Source organism: Solanum verrucosum, unplaced genomic scaffold (assembly GCF_900185275.1).
Source record: "Solanum verrucosum unplaced genomic scaffold, falcon-dt-bn FXZP01000262.1, whole genome shotgun sequence".
Lineage (NCBI taxonomy): Eukaryota > Viridiplantae > Streptophyta > Magnoliopsida > Solanales > Solanaceae > Solanum > Solanum verrucosum.
In genome coordinates, this window is record NW_026020366.1 from 94,792 (window position 1) to 109,874 (window position 15,083).

General features: G+C 32.9%; 1 protein-coding gene across 1 annotated transcript; it reads left to right on the plus strand.

Annotated features, from left to right (window-relative positions):
* The first annotated feature begins 11,186 nt into the window (after window positions 1–11,186).
* On the plus strand, window positions 11,187–11,504 carry LOC125837845 (uncharacterized). Its single transcript, XM_049516916.1, has one exon. The coding sequence runs from the start codon at window positions 11,187–11,189 to the stop codon at window positions 11,502–11,504; it is 318 nt and encodes a 105-aa protein (XP_049372873.1).
* The last annotated feature ends 3,579 nt before the right edge of the window (window positions 11,505–15,083 follow it).

Genomic DNA, 15,083 nt, shown 5'->3' on the forward strand with positions numbered 1-15,083 from the left:
CGTTCTACTCAAGTAGTAAAGAGAGTTTTATTTGCCTTCGCTATTCTCTTGAGCTAACAGGGCTCCTACGGACCTTTCTTGTGCCGCAATGTAGAGTATCAATGGCTTTCCAGGTATAGGGGCTGCCAAAACTGGAGGTTTTGCTAGATATGACTTGATACTTTTAAAGGCGTCGCTACATGTTTCGTCCCAATTAAAAGGGGCGCCCTTCTTCATGAGATGACCGAATGGTTGGCATCGTCCTGCTAGGTTTGAGATGAACCTCCTCAAGTAGGCTAGCTTTCCTTGGAGACTTTTTAACTCATGAATGTTTTGAGGTGCAGGCATCTTCAATATTGCATCAACTTTGGCTTGATCAATTTCAATTCCTCGATGTCTCACAATGAAGCCAAGGAACTTTCCAGAAGTAACTCCAAAGGCACACTTCAATGGATTCATCCTTAGTTGATATCTTCGAAGCAGCTCAAACACCATTCTTAAGTCTTTCAAATGATCACTCCTCTTTATAGATTTTACCACCAGGTCATCAACATAACATTCAACATTTTTATGAAGCAAGTCATCAAATATATTTTGCATAGCCCTTTGATATGTAGCACCAGCATTCTTTAAACCAAATGGCATCACTTTGTAGCAATAAATACCCTTGGGTGTGCGAAATGCAGTGAGTTCTTCATCCTTTGGAGCCATGCGGATTTGATTATAGCCAGAAGAACCGTCCATGAACGATATTGCCTCATATCCAGTGGTGGCATCAATCATCAGCTCTGGAATGGGAAGAGGAAACTCATTTTTAGGGCATGCATTATTAAGATCTCTAAAGTCAACACATACTCGAATTTGACCATTCTTCTTCTTCACAGGAACAATACTTGAAATCCATGTAGGATATTTGACCTCACGAATAAAGCCTGCCTCAATAAGTTTGTTAACTTCATTTTCTATCAATGGAACCAAGTCTGGCCTAAAGCGTCTTTGAGCTTGCTTAACAGGACGAGAACCATTTTTGACTGCCAACTGATGGACCGCTACTTTAGGATTCAATCCAGGCATTTCTTTATAACTCCAAGCAAAGACATCCCTGTATTCTTTGAGTATATTCATATAAGCGGCTTCTTCATCAATCTCTAGAAAGGCACTCAAGTAAGTCGGCCTTGGGTCTTCATCAGTGCCAAGGTTAACTTCTTTCAAAGGATCTATTGTGGCCTTTACTCCTTCTTCAAGTTCCGGTGGAGCATCTCTAGCATCTTCCTCTTCTAACGGATCATTGTCATTGACAGATATATGACAACACCAGACAACATCTTCTAACTCTTCATCAATCTTCATTTGTGACAAAGAATCGTGCTCATTCTGGATTGTAACATGATTTGAGGAGCCTACACTTTCTTCATCTTCCTCGCGCTCCTTGGTGTAAACCACAGTGTGAGCCTTTGCCTTGAGCTCTTCTTTACACGAAACCACAAGTTCCACCTGCCGCCTCATTCTAGAAGGAATCAAACTTTTGAAATCCTTTCGAATCAAATGTGAAGCAGGCGTTGTAACTTTTAAATAACTTCTCATATTCTTGTTTTTCTTCAATGGACCTAACCTCTCAAACACAGAGGTTCTTGCAGGCGATTCTCCAAGTCGATCAAAGACGGAAGGCTTTTTGTTGGGAGTAGCGACATCATCTTCAAAAGTTATATGGTTATTGCTTGCCCTTCTTATGGAAATGCGAATTGGCGGCGGTTGGCTATAGCCTAGGCCTTCACGTGCTTGCCTAGTTGTATCTTCTGATGGAAGTTTCCCTAACATTGATGGCTCATTAGGGTTGTACCCAGCCTTCACAAATAACTTGTAAGCATTGGATCAAAACCTTCTCTTGTGCGAATTGTGGGGAGTGTCATATCTCGCACTTGATTTTGAGCGATTGACTTTCCTTGCAGCTTCGGAGGCAAGTTTATTGCATCAATCCGTCTTATAGGAAGAGTTAACCCTCTCAATGCATTTTCTTGAAGGTTAGATGATTGATCTTCTTCTTTCTTTACTTTTGGAACATAGCGAAGTCCAGAAGTCAGCTTTTTCTTCGAAGACATGATCTTCCCTTCATTAAGATTGGGACAAGGTTCTTTAGGGTCAATTTTTACCTTTTCAACAGCTACATCGATTCTTTTGCTTATGACCTTATCGGACATGATTGGTTTTACATCATTAGACTTGGACCCTTTAACAACATAACTTTTCAAATAGAATTTCGCATCGGCAAAATGTGTCTCAACTTCGGTGAAAAGGTTATCATCTGCAACTATCTTCCTTTCAATTCCATCTTCAAGATATTTCAAACATTGATAGTAAGAAGATGAGACAATTCTATTCTCATGTACCCAAGGCCTGCCAAGTAATATATTGTATGACGTCTTTGCGTCGATCACATGCATCCATGCGCTTGATCGCAAATCTTCCATGTGGATCTCTAATTTAATAGAGCCTATGGACCTCTGCCCCCCTTGATTAAATCCTTGTATCAACAGACGACTTTCACTAAGTTCTCCAGTCGTGATGCCAAGTTCCTTCAATGTGTGGATAGGCAAAATATTGACTCCAGATCCTTCATCTATTAAGATTCTATTTATCTTCTTCTCTAGCACGTGACCCACCATATACAAAGGACGATTGTGTAGTGTTTCACCAAACAGAAGATCGTTATCTGTGAATGTGATTTTTGTATCACATGTATAAGCTTCTTGGGAAGAAGGTTCAATAGGCTTTTCAGAAGATGAAGAAGCCATCATTGACGAGATTTCCCTTGTTGCTTTTTCTTCGCCACTAGGAGACACTTTTGGTGAGGATTCTCTCGTTGTTCCTTCTCTGTCAGTTGGAGACACCTTCATTGTTTCTTCTTTATCAGCATTAAAACATGATGCCTCAACATTTTCTTGAGTAGACTTTGTGCGCAACCAACTTGGTAAGAATTCTTCTAGAGTTACAGGATGTCGGGGTTTCTGGTAGTGATGCACTTCTACCTTCGCCTTCTTTGGGCGCTTGATTGATTTCTGCTTCACCGGTTTCTTCACCATTTTCTTTCTACTTGGTTTCTCACATGAGTCTTTTTGTAAGCTTGACTTGTTGCGTCTTCGCCTAGTCACAAGAATCCAGCCTTCATCACCATCTATATCAACTTGAGATTTGTCTAGCTCCAATGACTCTTCTTCATGCTTTTTAGCGATATGTATTTAGATCAGATCGAGCGAGCCGAATGTGATGGAGATTTGATTAGAACTAGCTTTCTCATCATCAAGGACAATCTTCTTTTCTCTAACCAATCGCATCACTCTATCCTTGAAGACAAAACATTTTTCAAGAGGATGACTCACAAGTCTATGATATTTGCAATAATTTGGGTCATCAACTTTTCCAGCTTCATCAGGCCGCTTCATCTCTGGCAACTCAATGAGCTTTAATTCAAGCAACTCATCGAAAATATCAGAAACATCAGAATCCAAGAAGGGGTATTCTTTTTCTTGCATTTCCCTTAGGATTGATTTTTGGTCTAAACGCGCTTGAGAACTTGTTCTCACACTTTGCTTCTTCCCTTCCTTCGTAGTGAACTTTACGGGTGACACATTAACATTCATTGACTCTTTGTTGTCGTTCTTGGGCACAAATTTGCTCCATCTCTTAGGTTCCTGCTTGTCTCTTCCTTTGCGAGGGTCATGTACAAACGTCATATCCTTTCCTGCAGAGGACATGCTCAATTCCATATCATGAGCACGAGTAGCTAGATCTTCAAAGGATTTTGGTTTTATTCCTTGTAAGATATAAAGAAACTCCCAGTGCATCCCTTGGATACACATTTCTATTGCAGAAGCTTCACTAAGCCTATCCTTGCAATTCAGGCTCGCGTTCCTCCATCGATTTATAAAGTCTATGGCTGGTTCATCCTTTCTTTGGCGAGTATTCGTAAGTTCTACCATGCTTACAGTACGCCTCGTGCTATAGAATCGATTGAGAAACTCGTGCTCTAGTTGTTCCCAACTATCAATAGAATTGGGCTCAAGATCTGTATACCAATCAAAGGCATTTCCTTTTAGAGACCGGACAAACTGCTTGACAAGATAGTCTCCATATGTTCCAGCATTATTACATGTCTCCACAAAGTGTGCGACATGTTGCTTTGGATTTCCTCTACCCTCAAATTGTTGAAATTTGGGGGGTTGATAACCAGCAGGCATTTTTAAGTTATCAATTCTTGCAGTGTATGGCTTGGCATACATATGAGAAGACTTGGTGGAGACTTCATACTTATCTTTGATAGTGCCTTCAATGAACTCCTTCAAGCGATCGAGTGGGATCATTCCTTCAGAAGAAATTGGCATCTCATTAACAACCGGTGCTTTCTTTGCAGGATCTCCAATCTCTTGAACTTCAACACATTTTCCGGGCGCATGACTCGCTTCTCTATCTAAAAGTCCTTCCATTCGATCCATCAACTTATCGATTCTAGACTCTTGGTGTTGTACATGCTTTGTCAATCCTTCAACCAACTTCGTCAGATTTGCGAGTTGTTCCTCAGAGGAAGAAGCAGCAGCCACCATTGTTTGCATGATCATTGGAGATGTAGGAGAGTAGCATGGATTGTCGCGTAAGTTGATCTTCAGTGGACTCACATTACGCGATGCGCGTGGAGGTGACTCGTTCGTTGAATCATAGCTCTCCCTTGTGGTAGAGTTCTTGGAACCAGATTGCTCAAGGAAAGCCAATGTCTTCTTGATCTTTTCAGCAACACTGCTTCCTCCTTCTAAAGCGTTTGCGGGGACACTTGATATTTTTGGAGTAGTAGACCCAAAAACTGGAGTTGATGCGGATGACACTTGAAGTGTTTGTTGTCCTAGTGTAGCAGCCTTGCTTCTCGTAACAGCTCCGAAACTTCCAAAGGTAACACCCAAAATGCCTTCAACTTCATTAGAGAACTTGGAGCTAGTAGCCTTAGAGGCAGTTGATCGGGAGTTGTTCTTCATAGAAGTCATCTCGATATTCTTTGATGCTTGAAAAGTTAAGATGAGAGGTAGAGATGGTCCCACTGAGCGTGCCAGAATTTGTAGACAATAAAATTCGCGTCGAGAAAACAATAATCAAGAACGGAAAATTATGCAACAATCGTATTTATTATTTCAAAGTGCGAGTGTTACAATCTCTATTATTCCTCTGAATTCGCCTTTTCAAATATAATTCAAGGGCTCTTGAGCTTGATCTTGAACTTGAGATTTATCTCGATCTTGATCTTAAACTTGGACTTGGACTTGGACTTGATTTTGAACTTTATCTTGATCTTGAACTTGAACTTGAACTTGAACTTTATCTTGATCTTGACTTCTAGTTGAATCCAAGGGCTTCGAGCTTGATCTTGAATCCGACGGTCTTGATCTTGATCGTTCTTGATCTTTATCGTTCTTGATCTTGATCGTTCTTGAGACTTGAATGTTCTTGAAACTTGAATGCTTGAATTCTTGAAATCTTGAACTTGTAGAGAAATCTGCAGCTTTTGATCCACGAGCTTTCTCTAGCTTCTTGTTAAAATTCTTGGTCCTCTTTTCTGAATTATGAGGACCCCTATTTATAGTTTTAAAATAGAGGAGTTGTGTTTAGAAGAGGACTCTCTTCGGCCAATCAGATTTAAGTGACATGGCATATGGGCTTTATGGAGCGGGCTTTAATTAAATTCATATTTATTGAATTTAAATAATTAAATCAATTATATTAATCCATAATATTTATTTGGACTAATATATTCATGAATTTAATATAATCCGAATCATTTAATAAATTTATATTTAAATAAATTTTAAATGATTACAGGTATATCCTAGCATTAAATGTGAAAATGAATTTTGACTTTATAGGAAACAAATAGATAGGGAAAGACATATATCTACTAAACGTATGTTTGATAGAAGCGAAAGTTCATTTCAAAACTCACAAGTTATGTCGTAAAAGACATACCTCAATTCCTGCGGAATTTATCTCAATAGAGACAAGACTTCCGTTTTATAACCCACAAGCTATGTCATAATTTTTTTTATTTAATTCTATACAACTTATGCCGAGTATATCTAGCGAAATTAGGTCATAGAAATAGTACACAACTTACACCGCATATCTTAATTCCTACATTATTTATGTCTAGCGAGGCAAAAGTTCTCTAAAGTTATACCTAGCGAAATTAGGTCATAGATATTGGTCCATACATTTTCATCAAATGAGCAATAGGGTAAAAAAAATTAAAGATCGTCATATTTTCATCAAATGAGCAATAATTCTTTATAGGAGTTATCAAATTTGTAGCAATACAAACAACAATAGTAAATTTTATTGCAAAATTTGAAAGTAATATTTTATCTTAATTTCGTTTCTTTCATTTTCAAAAGTTAAATTAAAATCATTGGTTAGTTTGCAAAATTATGTTGTACGACTAGCACTATTTATTGATGTTCGTGGAAATCATTTTTTTAGCTAGGTAGTATAATAATTTATAGCCATAATTTCTCATTCAATAAAAAGAATGTCAAAATACGTATATGTCTTCTTGATAGGGGTACGCTCAGTCCAATTTTATTTTTTTTATTGATTAATTTCAATGGTAGATTGGTAGTAACTTATTTGACAATCTTTATTATATTTATATTATTTGTAGTAAGGAAAAAAAGTCTTTCCTCCGAGAAAAGATATATTTGAAAGAGGGAAACACATTAAATTTGGGAAAAAAGAAAACTTGAATTAATTCTATAACTCTTGCCTTGAAGGCAAGACTTAGATCAATAATTTAAAACAACAAATTACGTTTCATAGACAAGACTTGACACTATCACATCGTGTCTTGAGTTATTAGATGCTCTATAACTCTTGTTTTAGAGGCAATACTTAGACGAAGAACTTTAAAACAATATGTAACGCTTGTGTACAAATACTATCACATTGTGTCATGATTTATGAGATGCTCTATAACTCTTGCTTAGAGTCAAGACTTAGCCTAAGGACTTCCAACGAATAAGTTGCGCCTCATGGGCAAGAGTCTTGATTTATGAGATTATACTCTATAGCTATTGGCTTAGAGTTAAAGACTTATTAGTCCAAGAATTTCCAAACAACAAGTTAAGCTCAGTGGAAAAAAAGAAGAGAAAAGATTTTAAAAAAATGAAAGAAAAATAAAGAAATAGAAAAAATAATAAGTGAAGGAAAAAAGAAAAAGAACACAAAAAAATAGAAGTTGACAAAAAAGAGAAAAGAATAAAACAATAAATAAAAGAAAAATAAACATTAAGAGACAATTGAGCATTGAAAGTTCTTAAAAAACATTTGAGGGGTGAAGAGACAAAAATCAAGATCACACACTTTGGGAAACACCTTGTGTAATTTCTTGAATAATAACATTGAACTAAATTGAAATACTTTAAAATTCAGTTTTTTCTCATAAATAACTTTCATAACTTTCATTATATGAAATTTATAAAAATTTGAATGGTTTTTTTTTTCTTTTTGGGTTCAGAACATTGAAACTTATTTATAATCTCACAAATATTTATCACTTATTTAAGATCATAAGTTTCAAAAGTCTTTCTTACTTTCTTAAACTTTATATCAAGTCAAACTAATCACATAAATTGAGAATGATAATACAAACTTTAAGTTTTATATATATATATATATATATATATATATATATATATATATATATATATATATATTAAAACAATAATTATCAGGTCATATAAAGGGTGCCTACAATTAAGAGATTTATATAATCTAATAAATAAAAAAAATAGATTATCGAGTATAACAAATAATGTGACTTGGTTGGTATAACAAATATTTGTAGTACAAATAAGTGAAGTAGAATGCGTGGAGTACAATAGTTTGTAGTAGTACTTTATAGACAAAGACATCATATAAAGAAAGATATTGTCCTAGCATTGAAGTACTAGTACTAATTGTAGTACAATGTGTACACCTTTTAAAGATCTATCTCCCCTTTATATATGTCTTCATGAATTCACATAAAAAGATGGAGTCAACAATATGTGGATGTGTTCAATAGGGTTGATTTGAGAACATATGTATGTGCATATTTTGTTTCTAACAATTTATTGTTTATAAATGTGACACATATGTTCTCAGGTCGCCCCTGTAGACTATTCTTCATCATTCAATTTGATAAGAGGTTGATAATAATGTTGTTGATTTTGATTGACTATGTTTCTACTAGTTGTTTTAAAGGTTCTCATATCGCTAACGTGACTATTCTTCATTCTTTAATTTGTTAAGAAATTGATATTGATTGATTGTATCTCTACTTGTTTTAAAGGTTTGATCACAGATAAGCCCAATATCGATATTAGTAATTAAGCAAACGGTAACCTTGATTTGATAAGAGGTTGATATTGATGGTGTTGATTTTTAATGAATATTTTTTGCCTATTTATTTTCCGTTTCATCCTCTATATTAGGCATATATATCTAATGAGATTTCAAATAAGATGTTTTGAATATCAAATAGATAAATTGAAAAGGAAATGTATGGGCTAGTTAATTTGCAAAGGAAGTTTATGGACTAAGGTGGACTTATATAGGCTTAGGTCCAATTGTCAATGCAGGCATGATATAAAATTTGGAAATTTTGTACTATACAACATCCTAATAAAGTCCTCATGAAAAATCGAAAATAGGGATGACAATGGAATGGGAGTTGTGAATGTGGGACGGGTTGAGTCTTAACCCACAAAATTTTCAATCTGCCCACATTATCCTGTGTTTTAATTTTCCCTGCCACGTCTCGCCTCGCGGGAATAATTTGCTATACTTTCAAAATAGGATTAGGAATAACTTTTAATAATTGAATTTATTCCATATTTTTATGTGAGTAATCATTTCTTTGGTTTATGGAAACTTTTTATGGTTAAGAAGATAAAACTATTTCTCTATTTTTTTTTATATAAAAAAAAAAACCCTTCTGTGGAGTTCAACCAAAACCTAGTAGATTTTAGTAATACTGATGATGGTGACCAAAAATTTCTCCAAGCACAATGATTTGCTTTCCCAAATCATTTTCTTGGGCCTACAAATACCAAGGGGAAAAGCGACACCTTTTAGTTGGATTTCACTATTTCAACAAGCCAAATCACCATGATTTTACAAAGAAGTTCTTTATATCAAAAAGACCTACTCTCTATGTCCCAATTCATGTTACTTAATTCATTTTTTGAGAGTCAGATAGTTTAAGTTTGACCAGAAATTTACGTAAGAAATCTTCAGTATTTTTTAAATGAAATTTTTATATTTGTAAACTACATTGAAGTACTATAAGTCACAATAATAATTGACAATCCAAAATATTTAAAAGATGTGAAAATTTTATAAATGGCATTTATTAGACTAATATTTTCAAGTTATAACAGTAGAATAAAACTTTCAAGTTGTAACAATAAAAAATTTCAGGTTACAACATTTTATTAAAAAAAAATAAATTAAATAATACTAAAAAACATTTTTTTAAATATCATTAAAAAAATGGATAACATTAAGGATAATTAATAATGCATAAATTTAGGGGATTCAAAACAAAATAAGAATATTTGGTTTCCTTTTTTTACTCAATCGGTTATAATTAAATCAAAAATTAGATTTTATTTTATTTTCAAACGTTTCTCTCTCCCTCTAATTTTTTTCTGTCAATTTGTTTTTCTTTTTTTACTCAATCAGTGAAAATTAATTCAAAAATCAGATTTTTTTTTATTCAAATGTTTCTCACTCCCTCAATTTTTTTTATGTGATTGTCGTCATTCACGACTAATTCCAAAATATTTGTGGTTCAAAAATCTTTATTTTGTGGTAATGGGCGGATTCTTATCGATATTAATAAAATATGGTGGTAGATGTGATCCTTCTGGTTAGTATTCATTGCGATTTATTATTTGTATTTTTATTCCAACTTCAGTAAAAAAAAAATTAAGAACAATGAAACTGAAAATGAAATTTTCGGATTTTGGTTGTGTATAATATATTTAAATTGTGATTTTTTTTGTATGAACCTTCGTTTGCTTCATATTACAAAATAATTTCTGTGAAAATTGAATAAATGATGTTATGAATTTTTTGTAAACTGATTTTTGTAATTTGTATACTGTAAACACAATGAATGTGGCTATTTTGTATTTATATTTGAATGATTTGATTATATTTTTTCGTGATAGTATATGAAATAATGATGATGTTATGATTATAAATTTATGAAATGGGTGTAAAAAATAAATGTTTGAAATGCGTTTTATGGTATGAATTTTGATAGATTGTTTGGAATGATATTGGTATGAATAAGTAATGACGAGTGTCTATAAATTTGAGTGATAAGAATGAAGTTGTGGATGAAATTTGTATTATGTTTGGTATGAAATTTGAATATAAATACAACATATTTATTATTCCTTTGTATTATGTACGACAGACTTTTTTTTTTTTATGAAATGTGTTTTATGGTATGAATTTCGGTAGACTGTTTGGAATGATATTGGTATAAATAAGTAATGACGAGTGTGTATAAATTTTTGTGAGAAGAATGAAGTTGTGAATGGAATTTGTATTATCTTGGTATGAAATTTGAATATAAATACAACATATTTATTGTTCCTTTGTATAATGTTAACAGGTTAGCAAGGAGGTTGCTAGTGATTTCACTTCTTGAATTTATGAGGATAACAGTTCAAACATGAATTCATAAGCACAACGAGGAGGCTACAAAAACTAGATCAGAGCTAACAAAAAAATATGATTTTAAGCTCCATAAAAGTATTGCTTTGTCTACCAGTATGAGGGTATGAGTTTTCCTTTATTCATTAATATCCAAAGGTATTCATGTATGCAATTGATATGATTACTGATTGAATTTGGTATAAAATGCCAACTTACATGAACAACACATTACACAAGTAGCTGAAATGAATTTGATATCCATTATGTATATAGTTGAAACCTTTTTTGTGGTTTTTTTTTTTGTAACAACATGTTAATATACAATTTTTTTGTGTTAGGTAATACCATCAACACTTTATTTGCATGATGTTGTTGATGGACCAAAGCGATACATAGTATGCATAAACACCAAGAAATGTAGTTGCGGAAGATTTCAAAATGATGAGATATCATGCGAGCACGGAATGGCAGTTCTTAGGTACAGAAGATTGCATGAAATAGATTACTGCTCTCTTTTTTATAGCTTGAAGAATTTTGAAGATGCATATGTGATCCCTGTTGAACCTCTCCTATGCAAGAGTACATGGGATATATCAAGTTATGTTTCAGAGCCTAAATTGATGTCGCCTGGTTCAAAGAGAACGGTAGAAAGACCGCATCTTAAACGCTGGAAGGGATTTGCTGATGTGAAATTCAAAAGGTCTAAAGTTACTTCCAGTAGATGTCGTCAAGTGGGCCACAACAGGAAGACATGTTCAAATTACCCTGCGCCAAAAAAATGATAGTTTATTTGTTTAAACGATACAAAATTTTTATATTATTATATCTTTTAGACTCATGTTTTTTTTATTGGTACAATGTATTCATTGTTTTCCAATAATATTTATTGACAATTCATATCAAATATATACAGAATTGATATCAAATGCATTTCAGCTAAGTGTTTAATAAACTGTTCATGTTTTATACAAGATTCATTCAGTAATCATACCAATTGCATATTGCTAGAAATAAAATTCATGCCAGTTTAATATATAAGGTATTGTTCATATTAGTGAACATTACATAAGGTAATTATGGTATGCATTTGGTATTCATTTAGTATGCAACTTAATAGCGACTGATATTATTTAATGTATGTTAGCATGAGTATTAATTGGTATCCAATTGGTGTCTACTCTAAACCAAAATAAAATAAGATATAATTGATGTTGGTGCAAAAATTAATGATCGCAGTTTTAATTTGTCAGATTCGTTTCTTATAGTATTTATACAGATTGTATACCAACTTCATACATCTTTAAAATATAAAATACTTAATCCACACTTGTTAAGACAATATAATTTACAATTAGTATTAATTTGGTATCCATAAGGTGTCCAACATGAATAAATATAAAACAAGATGTAATTGAGGTTATTACAAAATACATTGATCACTATTTTACATTGACATAATCATTTCTTCAAGGTATTTATACAGGTTGGATACCAACTTCATTCATTTTTTATTTTTTTATTTTTTTGTGTTAGAATATGAAGTAAAAAAACCAATCATGTATGAATTTGGATGCCAAAAACGTACAGTTTGGATACCAATTATAAGACAGAGTTAGTTCATAAACTCTAAATTGATATTCATTTTGTTTCAGTTAATAAGACACTATAAGATCATGAACTCTAAATGTTGAATCCAATTGGTATGCAGTTTGTATATAATTGTTATCCCGAAAATTATTATACTCAATGTGTAATTTATCTTTAGAATGATGTATCCAATTGGTATGTAGTTTGTATATAACTAGAATCCTCAAATTATAATAGTCAATTTGTAATTCATATGTAGTTGGTATCTGACTGGAAGAAAAAAATGAATATTATATATCATCAAATACTTAAAATTGTATCAAACACAAAAATATCGTCCAAAAGTTAAAAAAAACTTGTAATTCTAAAAAGTCTAAGGTGCAATCAACTATCTCAAATTTGATCTTCGTGCTCTTGGTGTAGGATAATTGTTGGTATCCAGAGCATGTTCTTTTGTTATGCGAGGTCCACCAAATTTACTAGCAACAATTCTAGTTATTTCACTCTCACTGATCGCGCCATCATCATTCTTTATTTTTCCATAATGTCATATGATTGTGGCATACCTTTGACGATGGTACTTTGCAGTGATATCAACAGAACGCATATCAAAAACTCCAGTACTGATGTATTCAGCAAATAGACATGTGTACAAACCACAATCACTGAAAAAACAATTGCATGACATAATATTTATGACAAAAAAAATCACTAATTTAAATAATTTGAAATTAAATTAAATATAATACTTACCCTAACCACTTTTTTTTTTACCTTTTTTAGATATTGGGATTTCTGAGTCCTCCTTCATTGTTGTTCTTCTTCTTGATGGTTTTGAAGACTGACCAATTTCAACATTTGTTTTTTTTGTTTTTTTCTTTTTTATCTCACTTACGAAATTCGAATCTGAATGAGTTTCTACAATTTTACCCTTCCTCTTTTTTTCTTTTGATTTGCAGGACTTACCATTTTCTTTGCTTGACTATTTTTCTACTTTTGAGTAATCTGATTCTTCGATTGAGAAGAACCCGCCTTTGCCGGAATTTCATTATTTTTTGACGGCAGGATTTGAGTCAATACGTTGAATGTTGGAGCATGTACTTCATCCGTAGAAGTTGCTTCAACTAGTGGAGGACTCTTTCGAGGCATTAGAACAATTTTCTTCGACATGAAGAAGATGAGAAACGGAATGCACTATGTTTGAGAGAGATGAGAGAGATGAATTTTTTATTTCTGAAGGTGTGGTAGTGTGGTAGTGGCGTGTTGTATAGGATAAGTGTGGGGGGAAGGTGGGATTAACGTGAGTGGGTGGTGGTGCGGCGTGTAACGGTAAACATGGAACTATAATCAATATAAATCCTTAAAATTGTGTAATTGATAATTACTGATTTTAAAAAAGGAACTGCAATCAAAATAATTAAATTATTAATAATATAAAATTATAAAAAGATTATTCATTTAATTGATTTTTAAATAAAGTTAAATTTAATTGATATGTTATAACCCGTAATTAAACTGTTATAAGTAAGAATTTTTTAAGAATAGGTTTAAAACTCGTAATGTTATCTCTTAAATGTGTATATGGTGTGATTTTTCCTTAAAAGATATATGAAAAATTTAGGATCAAAGATAAACTTGTTTGAATTTCGAAATCCAAAATGTGTCACATAAATTGGGACGGAGGGAGTAATAATTAACGTCTCCTTCAACTTAGTCTTAGCTGACATCTATGCCCTTCAACTTTGAATAATGTACATAAATAAACACTTAAACTTGTATAAAGTTGAACAAGTAGACACATGCGTTCTACGTGGCAATTTATGTGAGACACAATGTAAAGCACATGCGTTTACTTGTTCAATTTTATACAAATTTAAGTGTCTAGTTATGCACACTCAAAATTAAAAAACATAAATGTCAGCTAAAGCCAAGTTAAAAGACATGTTTATGTGTTATCTCTGTCTAAAAAGGTTTCCTTAATTGTGGAGTATATTCTCATTTCTCATTTCTCATTTCTCATTTCAGGGATTTAAGAAGATAGTTCCAGAGAGATGGGAATTTGCAAATGAACATTTCAAGAAAGGACAAAAACACTTGCTTTGTGAGATCCAAAGAAGAAAGAGTACACCTCAACAATTACATCATTTGACACCCTACCATGAACACATCACCAGAAGCATCATGATATCCTTTTAGCACTCACACAAGACAATGAAAGGCTATGGAAAAGGAACATTGTACTATTATCTGAACTCACACATATGAAGAATCTCTACAATGACATTATCTACTTCATTCAAAATCATATCAAACCGGTTGAGGAAAATTTCCGTGTGTTTTTACTTAATGAAGGTCTGAATCAGAAAATTGTAGATCATCATCGCCATCGCCAAGTACATGTTGAAGATCATGAAGAGCCAAAGAGTGATAGTGTAAAGTTGTTTGGAGTGAGTTTATGTGGGAAGAAGAGATTTCATCATGAAAGGATTGATCAAGAAGTGTTAGAAGCTTGATTAGTGAACATTTCATAATGGATCAACAATAGTCTTAATTAACTTTAGATCAAATTTGTTTTTTTTAGGTGTTTCAAAATTAAAATCATGATAATTATGTCAAGAGGCTGTTGTATATCAATTGATGCACAAAACAGAGAAGGGTATATCCTAGCATTAAAAGTGAAAAGGAATTTTGACTTTATAGGAAACAAATAGATAGGGAAAGACATATCTACGAAACTTAGGTTTGATAGAGGCAAAAGTTCATTTCAAAACTCA